The sequence below is a fragment of the Chenopodium quinoa genome, unplaced genomic scaffold, assembly GCF_001683475.1.
Source record: "Chenopodium quinoa cultivar QQ74 unplaced genomic scaffold, ASM168347v1, whole genome shotgun sequence".
NCBI lineage: Eukaryota > Viridiplantae > Streptophyta > Magnoliopsida > Caryophyllales > Amaranthaceae > Chenopodium > Chenopodium quinoa.
The window spans coordinates 1,132,501-1,148,076 of NW_018744284.1; the positions used below are offsets into that span (position 1 = coordinate 1,132,501).

Here is a 15,576-nt window from a genome sequence, read left to right on the forward strand (position 1 = left end):
CATCTTTGCTTAACTTCAAATGCAAACAGTTCTAGTTTTTTCTTTGCCTTAACTTTGTGTCGGAATCTTCAAATTTTGTGTAGTGGTAGTAAGAGTAGTTGAAGTCATTGTCGATGGAGAGAGTTGGTTCAAAAGCATATGGAGAGCGTACTTAAAATTAAGATGTCGAATGTTTTAAACTATCTTTTATCTATTTTTCTTCCGCCTCCTTCGAGGAGTCTTGAGATGCTACCGTTAGGGGGGATTTGCTTTGTCTTGGAGACGCGGTGATATTGGTTGAATAGGCCAAAGTTGAGTACTTTTCGAGGAGGCTAGCTAGGCCTTGGCTTGTCATGATCGTGGTTGATCTTAAACATATACCTCATGCGCGAGTTTTATTACTCTAAGATTCTTGTATCTTTGCATGTGCTTTTCCTTGAGGGGACTAACTTTTTGAATTATCCTTGTTGAGGTAAAGAGCTTGAGGACAAGAAATCACTCTAACTTGGAGGAATTTGATACATGACATTTATGTCTCTCAAGTCCCCTCTCCTTAACCTATTTTTGGGATCATTTGAGCTCTAAAACACATATTTTCCACTTTTCTCCCCTCTTTTCTCTAATTTATGCCGGGGGGAAATAGAGGAAAGAGAGAGAATTTACCTTGAGGTATCTCTACCTTTGGGCAAATATCTGATTTTTGCCTTGAGGTGGGTATTTATACCTCTCCCCAAAACTCTCCTTCCTACTCTCTTTCCCTATTTGCTCTTAATGAATCTTTCTCCCACTAAAATTAGGATGTTGACTTAATTTCTATCCCGTTGACTCTAAAATTCCTTTTTAAATTAAATAATTGCCTCAAAGTTTAAATATAAATAAAATGTTTCTAAAATTATTTAAATAAATTAATTGCTGAGTTTTTATTAAATTCAACCTTTAAGTATCAAAAATAAAATGGAATAATTCTTTTCTAATTAATAAAATAAGTTTATAAAGTAATAAATTAATTTATAAAGCATATAAAAATACGGGGTTTCACACATCACCCATGGAGGGTATGGTTTTATCCCCATCCCCGCCCCCACCACCTGCCAAACCAGGATCCATCCTCACCCCATTGGGGCAAGTCTCCTAATTGACCCACCCCACTGACATCCCTAGGTAGGAAGGGTAATTGGGGGTTTCGAGGATGGTGGTTACGAGGGACGAGGAGGGGCGACGACAGGTGTTGGGGAGGGGCGGCGGGCTGGCGGGGTCTAGGTTGGGCGTCGGCGTAGGGTGGTGTTGATGGGGCTGCCTAATGGTGGAGGGTGGGGATGCTAGAGGGTTGGGCTAGGTTGCGTAGGTGGGTGGGTTGATTTTTTTTTAGGAAAATTTGCAAATTACCACCCACAAAATATACCTATTTTGATATAACCACCCAAAAAAAAAATATTGTAAAATACCACCCACTAATTTAAAAAAACGCTCAGATTGCCACCCATTTAGAATTTCCGGTGGAATTTCCGTCTGTGGGCCCCACTTTTTTTATTTTTTTCCTTTTTTTTCTTCTATTTTACGGATTTCTCACTCTCTCTCCCCGATTTTTCACTCTTCTTCTTCCTACCTTCTTTCTTTCTTATTCCCAATCACCACCACCACCATTGCTCCACCTTTTCTAGCAAATCACCTATCTCCTTTTCCAGCAACACCGAAAACCACCCCTCCCCTTCCCCCCAACCCCCTGAAAAACCATTCATTCTGTTCGCCAGCCCCCCCTTAGTTCCGCCACTGCCTCCTTCGTTCCAAATCGCCACCACCGCCCACTGTTCCACCTACAGCCTGCAATTGAGCCACCAAGCACCACAAAATCGCCACCAAATTCGTGCAAAACTGTCCATGTTAACCCACACACACCAAATCGCACCAAATTGCCACCAATCGCACCAAATCGCCACCACCGCACCAAATCGCCACCATTGTTCCAACTTTGGCCCGCAATTGAGCCACAAATCGCCACCACTTCCCAATTCAATAATACAGGTACCCTAATTGTTGAAATAACACAACTAATTCCCCAATTTTCCCCAATTCAAGGGCAACAAGAACCCTAATTAACTAATCCCCCATTTTTTCCCCAATTACAGTTCTTGTGGATGCTTCTGCAATTAGGGAAAGCGTTTTTTGTGAAATTTTGGGAAAATTTGAAGAAGAAGAAGATGGTGTTTTACTATGGAGAAGTGTTTAATGGGAAAAAATCGGGGAAACAATGAGTTAAAAACCAAAAAATAGCTGTTATTAGCCGTTGAGTGGGGTCCACAAACCGAAATTCCACCGAAAATTCTAAATGGGTGGCAATCTGAGCGTTTTTTTATTTTAGTGAGTGGTAATTTAAAATAAAATTTTAATTGGGTGGTTATTTAGAAATTGATACTATTTTTGGGTGGTAATTTGCAAATTTTCCTTTTTTTTAATATAAAAAAAAATTGCTAAATGATATTTTGCATTGTCAAGATTGACTTTTTGCCCTGAATGACCTTCATACATACTTCTTCAATATATCAGCTAATACAGTCACTTCTCGGTCATTTGCTCAGGTAAAGATGATGCTATAGTAATAAAAAAAATAAATAAAATTAAATTAAATTGAGTAATTGTCGAAGCTCCTCTAGCAATGGAAACACTGTGGAACAGAAAATAAGTGAGTAAGCTATGGCACGTGAGACTGGATGAGGAATAGTGAAGCGTAATGAAATTTTTTTGTTTGTATGTCAAGATATATCTAAATATGCGAGAATAATTTTCGAGTCGATAAAAAACCCTAACAAGTGATGGTTAAAATTAGAGCACGGTGGTCAACTCTCAGATTAAACTCCCTTCTCACAACCTTAATCACATAAAAGATCCTAATTTGCCACCTTTTTGTTAAAAGGTCTTTTCTTACAAAATGGACCACATAAAAGATTCTTTTCGATAGATTACCTAAAAGTAATTGAACCAAGGTTTGCTTTCACTTGTAATTATACGCTTAATAAGGGTTTATGGCATGCTTACCTTCAACAAATATCCAACTAGGCTTGAAAAACAGCAATGGCAACATGCTTATAGTCTAATTACTACCCCTATTCTTATCTAGAACAATTCAATAAGCATTGTGAAATTAATAATTGCACCATTTGTTGTTTCACGTTTATCATTACACAGCTATAACCATTAATATTTATAAAGGTTGATATTTTAAAGACATATCCAAATGAATCTTTCTTTTTTTCCCAAATGAGAAGCTCTTTTACTATTTCCACTAATAACAAACATAAGAGTATTAGAGTAAGATAAACTAAGATCCTACTAATCATCACGCTTAATCACATATGTGTTGCTTATAACACCATTCAGAAGCTGAGATTTGGTGCCTTAAACAGCATTGCTACTTCAACAAAGGATTGTGTAAGTGTGTGTGTGTTACGGTGCTCGGGTTGGGAGAGGGAGGGTGAGGGGGTGGATAATAAAAAAAACCTCAACTCAAAGTTTGAATATCAACAGATGCAAGCTTGTTCTGGATTACAAGAAATACAAAAACATAGGGAGAAATACACCGTCAACTAAATCATACACTGTCCGAAACTCCGAATATTAATATTAACTTCAGAAACTGATTTCATTTATAAACAAGCAAGACTCTCTATACACAAAAATAATAGTAATTTAATCTTGGTCAAGAAAAGAAAAAATAAAACATCAAAACTTCTCGGCCTTTATAGCCCATCACATCTCACCTAATGCTTTTTTAATATCACCCTGCAGAACAAGAGGTCAAAGAAGAACATTCAGATTTCTGGAAATATAGCAAGGAGAGTGCGAGATGTAAAGATGAGGAAGACTGGAAGAGCCTTAAGTACCTCGATGGAAAGCGGAGGAGTTGTTGTACCATATCGTTTGATGACTTTTCCATCCTTGCCAACGAGGAACTTTGTAAAGTTCCATTTCACACTATTTCCAAAAAGAGATGAACGCTTACTTGCTTTAATGAATTTGTACACAGGTGCTGTCTTCGGTCCATTGACGCATACCTGTTACAACCAATTCAAATACAAATAATTGGGAAGGGCAGAAATGTGTATAATTGCTAAAGCTGGAAACAGATGGATAAATAATTATGCACAAATCCACCAGCAACCAGTTCAGCTCTTGTTAGTCTAATGGCAATTCAAAGGAATACCACCAGACATTAGTTGTTTCCCTAATTTCTACTTTGATTTTCTTTTCTCATCCCACCTTTTCTTTGCTTCACCTTGTTCAAATAGCTTTGATCAATAATTATCTTCTGTCAATAGAATTTTTTTTCCCCCACTAAGTCAGGCAGCACACAAGGAGGTGGGTGGCTCCATACAGTCATATGCTATTTTGGATATTCAAGTTAGTTTGTAAGTGCAAATATCCTAAAGAATAGATTCAATTTTCTCCCTAAATCGTACAAAGAAATACCTAGAAGTGATAATTGAACAAAAATACCTAGAAGTATCTGTTGCTTCTAAAGACTAGGTACCAAAGGGAATTTGATTCAACAACAACAACGACAAAGCCTTAGTCCCAAAATGATTTTGGGGTCGGCACCGTGGGCTAACATAAATCGTCATAAGGACCTACCAAAGCGAATTTGATTCAAGGCGAAATAAATAAACCCATATAACCACCAAGTAAATATTTCAAGACACCATATAACAGCGACCTAGTTCTCCTCTCAAAACCTAAATCTCTGTTGTCCCATTACTATTAATCATCTCTTGTATGCTCCTCATTCAAGATAAAATAAAGTCTCTTATAACCCTTTTAGAATTTTTAGCAAGAGGAATCCATAACAGACATGTGTTAAAGGTATATTATTACTTAACATAAAACAGGCCACACATACATCAATACTAATCTGCACAATATTAATTATAAACTAAGGAATGCTCAATGAGGAAAAGTATACATTTCACAAAAATGAAAATCCCAGCAAAAAGAACACAAACTTACCTTCTGAAAAATGGGATATTCAGCACTGAATCTGGTACAAGCAAAATTTGCAGCATCTTCACTTGTCCCAGGTTCTTGCTTGAGAAATTGATTGCAAGGAAAAGCCAAGACTTCAAAACCTGAGATACCATATGCAAAATAACTTTTTCAATAAAAGTGGGTGACAAAAATGTTTCAGTTGAGTATAAAGAGCTCAAAATGAAGAATAACTTCTCTGAATAAAGCACACCTGATTCAATAAAAACTAAAAACAATTTCGATACACAATCACTCGCCTACCTTTCCTAATCTCTTTCCATGTCCCTTCACTCACATACCTAGCTCTCAAATGTAGGAAGGCATTGACCTCCTCTTAAGTCCGAATTAAAGTGAGTACCAAGATACTAAAATGTCAAATTGTCAACTATCATTTCAGACATCCCCTTCAACCGACCATACATGATACATACGAATAAGGCCCTCCATTTCTAATGATGAAAAATTGTTTTGGACAATGCCTCGGTAATGAGACTATTTTTATGAATGGTCAGAGTGACAATCCAATAATGCAAAACATGTATTCAATGCACTGTGTCATCCTAGGAAATTCGGTCATTTCAATCTTCATCAAAAAAAGGACTAAGCAATAACCAAGATTAGATGAAACCCAGGAAAGTTTAAGTTCTTTTAAATTCTAAGTTCTAGCAACAGGTTCCAAAGATTCCTGGATCACCACCATGGTTATGAAGGAAACAATTAAGTTAATAACGTGTATCAGACAAAAGAGTCCAGCATACTCCTAGAATCAACACTAATCCATAAGAAATCAATCAGCAAACAATGATAAAAAAAACTCCAAAATTTACACTGTATTTGCAACACAGGAAAAGAAAATATATTATTAAAGGTACATATGGATATGGTATTATGATCAAGGTTATTAGACTCCAACGTCCGATACAAATCGTTGTCTAACATTGATCCAGTAGTAAACAAGTCTACCAACATAATTATTTGGTCATTATTCCCATCCCATTTCCAAAAACCATGGATTCATATATAGAGCCATCTACTGAAGCCTTCTACCATCTCGCAAATTGTATCGCCAATAGAATCATCATAATATCTCATACACAACTAATTAACCCCCAATCTTTTTCTCAAATCTTTCCACTTTTCCTCTCTCCTCCCAGAACCATCACAGCTCACACAGTAAAATGTTTTCTAAATTTGGTCATTTTCTCAATTTCTCAAACTAATTTCACTAATTGTAGTTCTAACTACACAAATAAATCAACAAATACACTTACAATTCTATCATATTGTAATACATAACTAAGAAAAAAAGGCCAAAATCTTACCATTATCCCTGTATTTCTGGTACAATTCTGTCAACTGGGTATAATTTACATTGGTAAACCCACTGCATATACCAACAACAACAACAACAAAAACACAAATTCTTACACTATAAACAACCAAAATATAATAAAATCAAAAATCAACAAACCAATTTAAATTAATGTAAAGTAGGATTACCATTTTGAAGCAACGTTGACAACCAAAAGAACCTTCCCTTTATACATACTTAGATCAACATCCTTCCCCCTATTATCCTGTTCACACAACCCAGATTATAATAAATACCCACATCCTAATTTTGGATTTTTCAAGTGGGATTATACAATTTTTCATATAAATCACCCCAAAAAAAAAAATCACACAAAATTTCAAATACCTTGACAGTAAATTCATGGATGGATTGTTGTGGGACTGATTCAACAGCACCCATTTGAGTAGAAAATGAAATAAAATCAAAAAAAAAAAAAAAAAAAAAAAAAAAAAAAAAAATTAAAAGTCTCTTTTATCTGAAACTAAGACCGACTGAAGATTGAGTAGATGAAGATGATTGTGTTTGTGTGTGTAGGTTGTTAGCTGCCATAAGAAACGCGGCAAACACTGATTTATTTACACAATATGGTATTGGGTGGGCCTCCAAGATAGGGGCATTTTCATTATTATTTGGTAGAAAGGCATTAATTAATAATGTTTTTTTTTTTTTTTTTTTTTTTGAAATACCAAGCTCCCAACTTGGAAGTCTAATGAACAGACACAATGTGTGAGATTTGCTAATGTATAGAATGGCAATGTTTGGGCCTAGTCTATTTTCCATTGTCCTAAGTACAGTGAGCTGAAATGACGGAAATATCCCTTCATGTTTTAGCTCATCATTAATCATTACAAAGTACGGATTTACCCTTCACTAAGTACAACTTTTCCACCTAAAAGTACAATTATAAATAGCTCTCCAATCATTATTAACGGCAACTTTTTCTAATCCTCTATCCTTCTCTCTCTACTTTCTCTCTTTAAAAAGTACATTCGCTGACTTAAGCATCGGAGGGGCTTTCCCGGGTCACACCCCGGGGCAGCTAACCTTCTCTGTTTTGCAGGCGGAGCCCTCGGAAATCAAGGCGGAGCCCTCGGACATACCTTTACAAGGCGAAGCTCTCTGACTTTTGGACAATAATTGGACGTAGATTTAGGACATCTTAATACCCTACCCTAACACGCGTAGGAGCATTCTGTTTCTAGAAACTGGCAATATTGTAAATTTTTTGAAGTTAAAGTGGAATGATAATGTGAATTGGAGGGAAAGATTAAAGGGGTTGTGTGGGTGTAAAAATGTAAGCAAGTCAATATAACCCTACGAAGGGCAAGAGTAATTTAGGAGTGTGTCCTTAAAAAATACCGATCATTAAGTTAGGGACGCTAGTTGCTAGTTTACGAGCAATATATGATTACCAAAATTACAAAGATTAATTATCATTTAAATGAGAACACAAATACAAGTATGTTGGAAATTTTAGGGTATCAACAGGCTTACGATTGAATTAGATGCAAGAAGGAAAAGTTACCTCCATGATTAATCACAATCAAAAATGGGCAACTGCTTTAAGAGATTATATCATACTAATGGTGTTGCTAACACCAAACTAATCTGGGTTACTAAACCTAAAGTGCTAAAGAACTAAGAACTATGAAGCTTAAAGAATTGTAAATTTCAGTGTTGATTATTTAATTCAATGTCCCTGATTCTAATGTCTCTTACATCTTATATAGAGATTTTAGATTGCAATTATGCATTGCAGTTACTTTTCACTTTTTAGTGACACTTGTCACCAACTTCTTCTTTTGGCGCTTCAAAGAGTTTGAAAAATTAAACAACAATATTTAACTTGTTGGTTGTGCTTTATGTCTTCCATAACTTCTTTTGTTTAGGTCAATGTCGAGGTGGGTTGACTTCAATTCGGGTCAAATTGGCGTCGGTTTGAGTTCAATTCAGGTCAAATCAATGGCAGGTTGAGTTTAGGTCAAATCAAATTGGTGTCTAGTAAAGTTTAGATCGGACCAAATTTAAGTTGAGTTCAGGTCAGTTAGAGATTGGGTTTGGGTCTTGAATTTCATTCTTGGGTCAAATTAGGTCGATTAGAGTTCGAAACAAATTTTTATTTACTTTTGTTTTTTTTTTGTGGGTCGGGTTGGTTTTTGGCACCTCTACTAGTATTTTGCATATATATTGAAATCAATGGTTTTTTTCCTATTACAAAAAAAGGAGTAAGCATTTTTCACCAAGCAACTAAACGTGGCAAGGCCACTCCTATGATATCCTCACGGAGAAGGGAGGTAATTTTCGGTGGTGCAACATCGAAATAAACAACCGTTTCCCTTTTGATGACTCCTAGATTAGCTAATTTATCAACTACTTTATTTCCCTCACAATAACAATGAACTATACGAACTGACCGCTTGGACAAACTTAAAAGAAAACGACAATTATTCAAAGGGAAAATTTCTAGAACTACCCGCAAGATAGACCCATTTGTGAACAACTACCCTCAACTAGTTTACAACTACCCGCAAGTTTGAAGAAGTTTGGGTAGCACTACCCATTAACGTTTTCCATCCAAAAAACCGTTGGTGGGCCCCACATTATACACGTGTCAATTATTTATTGGATAAAAAAATAATAAAAAAAAAAAATCAGAAAATCCAACCCAACCCCACCCTCTTTCCCTGACCACCCCATCCCCACTGCCCACCGGCCACCGAAACCCAACAACCCCATTTCCCTCTCCACTGGAAGACCCACAGCCCACAACACCAAACAACCACCATCACCACCAGCCTAAACTCCAATCACCACCAATTTTTGTGAAGAACCCTAAAAAAATTGAATTGGGGTTTTTTTAGTTTGGTGAAGCAATTCACAAAATTGTTTGCTCTAATTGATTGTATGTTGAATTGTGAACATTTTGGTACAAGTTTAATAAAATTTGGTGAAGAAATGATGTTCCTCAAGCTTTCATGAGTGAGCTTCAACGGAGCTTTAATGGTGTTTTAATGCGTTTGGGAAGAGGAGGGGAAGGGGAGGGGGGCCGGCATCAACGGAGAAATGGCGGCGAGAGAGAAGGGGGGTGGGGTTTCGGGGTGGTGGAGGTGTGGCTGGGGTTCCGGGACCATATTAGGGGTTTGGGGTGTAAATAGCTGGGGTGTTTCAAGGATGGGTTAGGTGGGTTTTTCGGTGGCTGGGTTGCTTTGAGGTCGGCTCCGGTGGGTTTTTCGGTGGCTGGGGGTGTTGACGATGGGGCTGGGTTAGGGTTTTGGGGCTGACGGCGACAGTTCATGGTTGCCGGTAGTGGTTTTTTTCTGATTTTTTTTCTTTTTTTTTATCCAATAAAAAAATGACACTTGTACAATGTGGGACCCACTAACGGTTTTTTGGATGGAAAACGTTAATGGGTAGTGCTACCCAAACTTTTTCAAACTTGCGAGTAGTTGTAAACAAAAAAAAAATAATGGGTAGTTGTTCACAAATGGGCCTATCTTGCGGGTAGTTCTAGACAATTCTCCTCCTTGGATTTTGGATTCTTCAATGCTTCAATACAAGCTTGGTTATCCATGTGTAGAACGAGCTTGTTTATTTTCTTTCTCATAGCTAGTTCAAGCCCGAATTCAGCAGCTAGAAGCTCTGCTTTGTATGCTATACAGACCCCAAAGTTGGTAGCAAATCCTCCAAAAATGCACCTGAGGTGCTTTTAGCAGCTCCATCTGAGTTCAACACTGTCCAGTCAGTGGGGGTACTTGCCATCTAACAAAAATTTTTCTTCTAGGTTGCTGATTATCCCTAGTGACAGTAATGCTGATATGTTTAGGATTGTGAAAGGCATTCCAAACATCCTCAACTTGGCTACTAATAAACTCAACTGTATACAAAGGTATGTCATTCTCTCTACCAAAAATTGTAGAATTTCTCCATCTCCACTTCCACCACAATGTAAGAGCAAAGCAAGTAGGCCATTTGTCAGAATACATTAATCCATTAGCCTTTAGGTTGCGTGTTACCTACTGCTCCAGGTTACCAGTCTAGAAGGAAGGATAGTTGGCAATGGCTCCAACACTCTTCCATACTGTTGTAGCAGCAGGGCAATCCCTTAGAGTGTGCAATTTAGATTCATCAGCATTCCCATCGCATCTAATGCATCTTGGATCATCTGTTAGGCCTCGTTTGAGCCTGTTAGTGTTGCATAGAACTCGATTATGCAGCACCAACCAGAGAACTACTCGCGCCCTTTGTTGAACCATAGTAGTCCACGCAAGATCCCATTTAGGGTGTTTTGGGATCATACTTGATGTTGTGGTGAACATATCAATGTCACAACGACCCCGACAGTATTTAGATATGAGAACACATGACCACAAGGAAGTTGGTTCAGATAGCACCCTTCATCCCAACTTCGTGAGGAAAGTCGAGTTCGATTGGCAAGCAGACCTAATACCCAGCCCACCCTTGTTTCTTGGCAGCTGTAAAGTATCCCAAAATAAAAGAAATCTCCGTGCTTTTTTGTCAATGGTATCACATATTGAGGTGGAGTTTTTACATACTGCATTGAGTAGTTAGCAAGAAAAGTGACAGTAGACTTTGTAAGGGTGATTCTACTTGCTAGAGATAGGGGTGAAAGTTCGGTATTCGATTTGGATTTTACACCAACCAAATCTAAACCGAATTAATTGGGTTTTGAATTTTTGAAACCAAATCCAAACCGAATTTGAATTCAATCCAATCCAAATCGAAATAATTCGGTTTTGGAAAGTGAATCCAAACTGAACCGATATTCAAGCAAAATCAAAACCAAACAAGCAAATCCATACACCACCGTTCGAGATTCAAGAAAAATCAAATCCAAACAAGAAAATCCATACACCCCCGTTCAAAATTAAAGCAAAATCAAAACCAAACAAGCAAATCCATACACCGCCATTCGAAATTAAAGCAAAATCAAAACCAAACAAGCAAACTTATACACCACCATTTGAAATTCAAGCAAAATCAAAACCTACCAAGTAAATCCATACACCACCGTTCTAAATTCAAGCAAAATCAAAACCTAACAAGAAATCCATACACTAGCTTAGCGTCCAGATTATAATTAAAAACAAATTAAAGAATGAGAAAGGGAGCGGACGGCGAGTAGTGGTGGGGACCGTCAGAGAAGACTAACTGACTGAGGGTGAGAAAGGGAGCGGTGGTGAGGGAACGGCAGAGAAGAGCGCGGGACCATTGGATCGGAGAAGAGTGAGAGGTTGAGTGGTGGCGGTGGTCACAAGGCAGTGACTTAGTGAGGAAAGAGAAGAAACAGAACGTTTTTCCAATTTGAGCTCTAAACGTAAACTATTGACAAAAATGGTTGCGTGGCAAAACTATTTACCAAACTAAGCTTCCAGGGTAAATCGCTGTCTCGGACAGCGTTTTACCCCTGGTTTTTTTTTTAAAAAAAAATTCAACTGGTAAACGCTGTCCCAGACAGCGTTTTACCTTCTGTATTTTTTTAAATTCAGTAGGGCATAAAACGCTGTCTCGGACAGCGTTTTATCCTTGGGTTTTTTTTAAAAAAAATTCAATGGGTAAAACGCTGTCCGAGACAGCGTTTTATGCCCTGTTTTTTTTTTTTTAATGAAACGCTGTCCGGGACAGCGTTTCATGGCCATATATCAGCATGTTCACTTCAGCAGAATGCGCAAGAACTCAACCTCAACCTCAACGCTTTCCCTCCTCCCTCTCACACTAAACCACGACCGTACTCAAACACCCGCATTGCCGCCGCCGCCCACCCTTGCGCCACCGCTGCTGCCGCCACCTTGCTGCTGCCCTCCTCCCTCTCACACTCACTCACTCAATTTCGTGGTTAGCCCTAAACTGAATTTAGTGTAATTGCATAGTTATTGTGGTTAATTATTGTGAATTGTATGTAATTGCTCTTACTTGTTGTTAATTCATGTCAATTGCATGTAATTGTTGCTAATTATTAATGAAAATGTGGTACATTGTTGATAATTATTGATGGTGATGTGGTACATTGTTATTGAAATTGTTCATGACATTGGTGAAGTTGATGATGGTGAAAATGTTGAAGTTGTTAATGGTTGAAATTGGTGAGAAGAGATGAAATTGTTGAAATTATTGAAATAGTTTAGGTTGAAATTGTTGAAATAATTCAAATTGTTCATGAAATTGTTGAAATTGGTGAAGTTGTTGAAAGTGAAGTTGTTATAGGTGAGAAGAGTCTTATTTCAGTGTTGATAATTTACCTCGCTCTAGATTTCGATAATCCTAAAATGTGTTTTGGTTATGTAGAATATGGCGTCACAAAATGTAGTTTTGTTATGCCGGTGGGGAGGAGAAATTCTGTTTGATGGACCCCGGGTCGAGTATAGTGGGGGAAATATGGAACCACTAACACTAGAACCGAACATGACTATGAATGATTTGATGAATGAGGTTCATAGTAGTATGGAGGAAATATGGAACCACTAACACTAGAGGACCCATGACTGTTAACTGAAATTCGTTGTAATCGTAGATGGAGGAATTATTTTGTAATAGAAAATTTTGATTTAATAACATTTGGAACATTTTGATTTAATAACATTTGGAACATTTGATCGTTAACATTTTGGTTAATTGCATGTGAACAGATACGATGGACGGTGAAGATCGTACGCCTGGACCCGTTGACCCTTCTGTGCTTACACTACAGGGCACACACCGCAGCGTTGCCGTATGGGATCAGACGGTAATATTGCATTTGTTTGTTCATGGACTACAGCTTGTTGAGTTTATATGGTATATGATCTTAATTTCTTTCTAACAGGTTGATCCGGCAAAGCAGCTCGTTTGCAGGCATTACACCACCAGGTTCATGGTGGGGTGGGAAATCGATCCTCGCGTTTTGGCGTACGTCGAGTTTGTCGGTTTAGGTGGTTTTCACCGTATGGCGTATAGGGAGATCGATCGAGCGCTTGTCACTGCGCTCGCGGAGAGGTGGAGACAGGAGACGCACTCCTTCCACCTACCTGTTGGTGAGACGACCGTTACGTTACGAGGTCCCCTGATTTTCCTCCAGGTACCTCACTTATTTCTGTACCAAAAAAACTATTTCACCACGCACTTACATATTTCATACTGAAGCTAGTTTTGTGTCTCTGTGTGCCAGTTCTGGGCTTGGGAGCATATCCATGTAGGCAGACCAGGCAGACTATCCCACAGGGGTGTGACACTAGTGTACAGCTTCACGGCATTGATCGTCGGGGAAAGGGGGAGACCAGCTGGGCGCTGGAGCATTGGCGTTTCCTTCAGCTATGGGAGCAACGGTTGGAGTTCATCGTTGGAGGTGATCTAATGCAGGGGGCTATGGATCCCGACGATCCGTACATGGTGTGGTACAGGCGTATCACACGACGCTTCATCAACCCCAGCTACGCACCACCATCCACACATTACCATCCAGCATATGACATCATTAGCGGATATGTGAGTTATTATTTTTCTACTCCTTTTCAACAATTTCCATATTTGTATGCCATAGATCTGACTGATCGATGATTACTGCAGGCGGCGGATATGGTGGCGATGGTTGATGCGCTATCAGTCTCCCTTGAGTGCGGACCCACTAGAGCCCAGGTCGAGCAGGTGCGAGATATGGGCGTCGCTACCTTACGGAGATATGGTCACGCTCATCTCGCCCACCGGCGGGACGGTCATGATGGCAACTCACAGTTCGATCTCGGCCAGAGCAGCGGTGGATGTGATCCTACGTCACCCAGACACGCAGAGGATTACAACATCCACAGTACTGCGCCCTCTGGTACCCAGGAGGACCCCTCGTCCAGTCAGCTGACTCCCCCACCGCCCCGAGACCCATTCACCACCGTCACTCATTACAGGCGGCGACGTGTCAGACGGAGGGCCGACACTCAGGAGGCAGGACCTTTACCCCGAATAAATGAGTCGGGCTAGTATTATCTGTTGTATTCCCTGTTATTTTGTGTAATGATGTACATAACACTTATGAAATTAATATAATAAATCTTTTTTGAATGACTCCGTGTGTGCTTTGAAGTTAATTTGGTGGTTGGGCTGTTGTTGGGCTGTTTCGAGTTTTCTGCAGTGCTTAAAGTTGACGGAACTCCCAGAATATGGTGGTGGTACGTGGTGGGGAGTGGCGGAGTTGGTGGTCGACGGTGGTGGGGTAGGGCTGTGGAGCTGGTTGTTGTGGTGGCTGTTGGAGGACTGCAGCATGCAAGCTGTTTGCTGAAGCTTGTTTTCTGCCTGGATGCTGGTTGCTGTTTCCAGCAGAAAAGCGCTGTCTGAGACAGCGCTTTATGTTCAAGCATAAAGCGCTGTTTGAGACAGCGTTTTATGTTCAAGCATAAAGCGCTGTCTGAGACAGCGCTTTATGTTGAACATATAAAATAGTTGTAGTTGAATTTTTTTTTAAAAAAAACCAGGGGTAAAACGCTGTCCGAGACAGCGATTTACCCTGGAAGCTTAGTTTGGTAAATAGTTTTGCCACGCAACCATTTTTGTCATTAGTTTACGTTTAGAGCTCAAATTGGAAAAACGTTCGAAGAAACAAGCAATGTTGCCGCAAGAAAAGAGTGACAGACTGGAAAAAAAAAGAGGGGAAAAAGGATTAGGGTTTTGGTTTATATATGAAAGGAAAATGGGCTAGAGTAATTGGGCGTTTATTAGAAATTCGGTTTGGAAATTCGATTTTTGGTTTTCTGAAGCCCAAAATTGAAATTGATCCGCAATCTATAATTTTTTAAAATCTCAAAACAATTCAAACCGAATTGCCAAAAAAACGATCCGATTTGTTAATTTTGTTCGGTTTGCGGTTTTAATCTATATCACTTTCACCCCTAGCCAGAGACAAATATTTTGTTTTCCACACCGTTAATCTTCTATCAATTTTTTCACAAAGATGAGCAAAAGTTTTTTTGGTTACTCGAGATGAAAAGCTTGCATTCCTAAGTATGTCCCGAGGTCCTCTATTGCTTCCATACCCAAAGCTTCACTAATTTATGCACTATTCTCCAAAGTCACCTTTTTTTAGTAATAGACTCGTGATTTTTGTAGACTAACCTTTTCACCTGATGCTTCACAAATAATATACATAATAGGTGGGCAATAGTAATATCACTCAACTAAAAATGTTTCATCATTTTTTAACACAATTTCAAAGATTATATTCATAGAACATAATAAAGTTCATCATT

The 15,576-nt window shown here is 38.8% G+C and overlaps 2 protein-coding genes across 2 annotated transcripts; one reads left to right on the forward strand and one right to left on the reverse strand.

Annotated features, from left to right (window-relative positions):
• Nucleotides 1-3,461: 3,461 nt before the first annotated feature.
• Nucleotides 3,462-6,906, reverse strand: LOC110694961 (probable glutathione peroxidase 5). The gene is made up of 6 exons (XM_021872147.1): nt 6,695-6,906; nt 6,496-6,572; nt 6,318-6,379; nt 4,978-5,096; nt 3,858-4,028; nt 3,462-3,756 (listed from the first exon to the last, which is right to left on the reverse strand). Exons 1-6 carry the CDS (start codon nt 6,746-6,748, stop codon nt 3,724-3,726), a joined length of 516 nt encoding a protein of 171 aa, XP_021727839.1. The 5' UTR covers nt 6,749-6,906; the 3' UTR covers nt 3,462-3,723.
• Nucleotides 6,907-11,976: 5,070 nt separating this feature from the next.
• On the forward strand, nt 11,977-14,765 carry LOC110694960 (serine/threonine-protein phosphatase 7 long form homolog). The gene is made up of 5 exons (XM_021872146.1): nt 11,977-12,202; nt 12,994-13,091; nt 13,170-13,421; nt 13,512-13,828; nt 13,910-14,765. Exons 2-4 carry the CDS (start codon nt 12,999-13,001, stop codon nt 13,695-13,697), a joined length of 531 nt encoding a protein of 176 aa, XP_021727838.1. The 5' UTR covers nt 11,977-12,202; nt 12,994-12,998; the 3' UTR covers nt 13,698-13,828; nt 13,910-14,765.
• Nucleotides 14,766-15,576: the final 811 nt, after the last annotated feature.

Bases quoted from the DNA above. Each gene is read 5' to 3' on its own strand.
- LOC110694961 (XM_021872147.1), bottom strand. From the start codon at position 6,748: ATGGGTGCTGTTGAATCAGTCCCACAACAATCCATCCATGAATTTACT. The intron at 6,380-6,495 runs GTAATCCTACTT...TGGTATATGCAG, and splicing joins GTCAACGTTGCTTCAAAATG to TGGGTTTACCAATGTAAATT. The intron at 3,757-3,857 runs GTACTTAAGGCT...CTTGTTCTGCAG, and splicing joins CTCCTCCGCTTTCCATCGAG to GGTGATATTAAAAAAGCATT.
- LOC110694960 (XM_021872146.1), top strand. From the start codon at position 12,999: ATGGACGGTGAAGATCGTACGCCTGGACCCGTTGACCCTTCTGTGCTT. The intron at 13,092-13,169 runs GTAATATTGCAT...TCTTTCTAACAG, and splicing joins TTGCCGTATGGGATCAGACG to GTTGATCCGGCAAAGCAGCT. The intron at 13,422-13,511 runs GTACCTCACTTA...TCTGTGTGCCAG, and splicing joins GTCCCCTGATTTTCCTCCAG to TTCTGGGCTTGGGAGCATAT.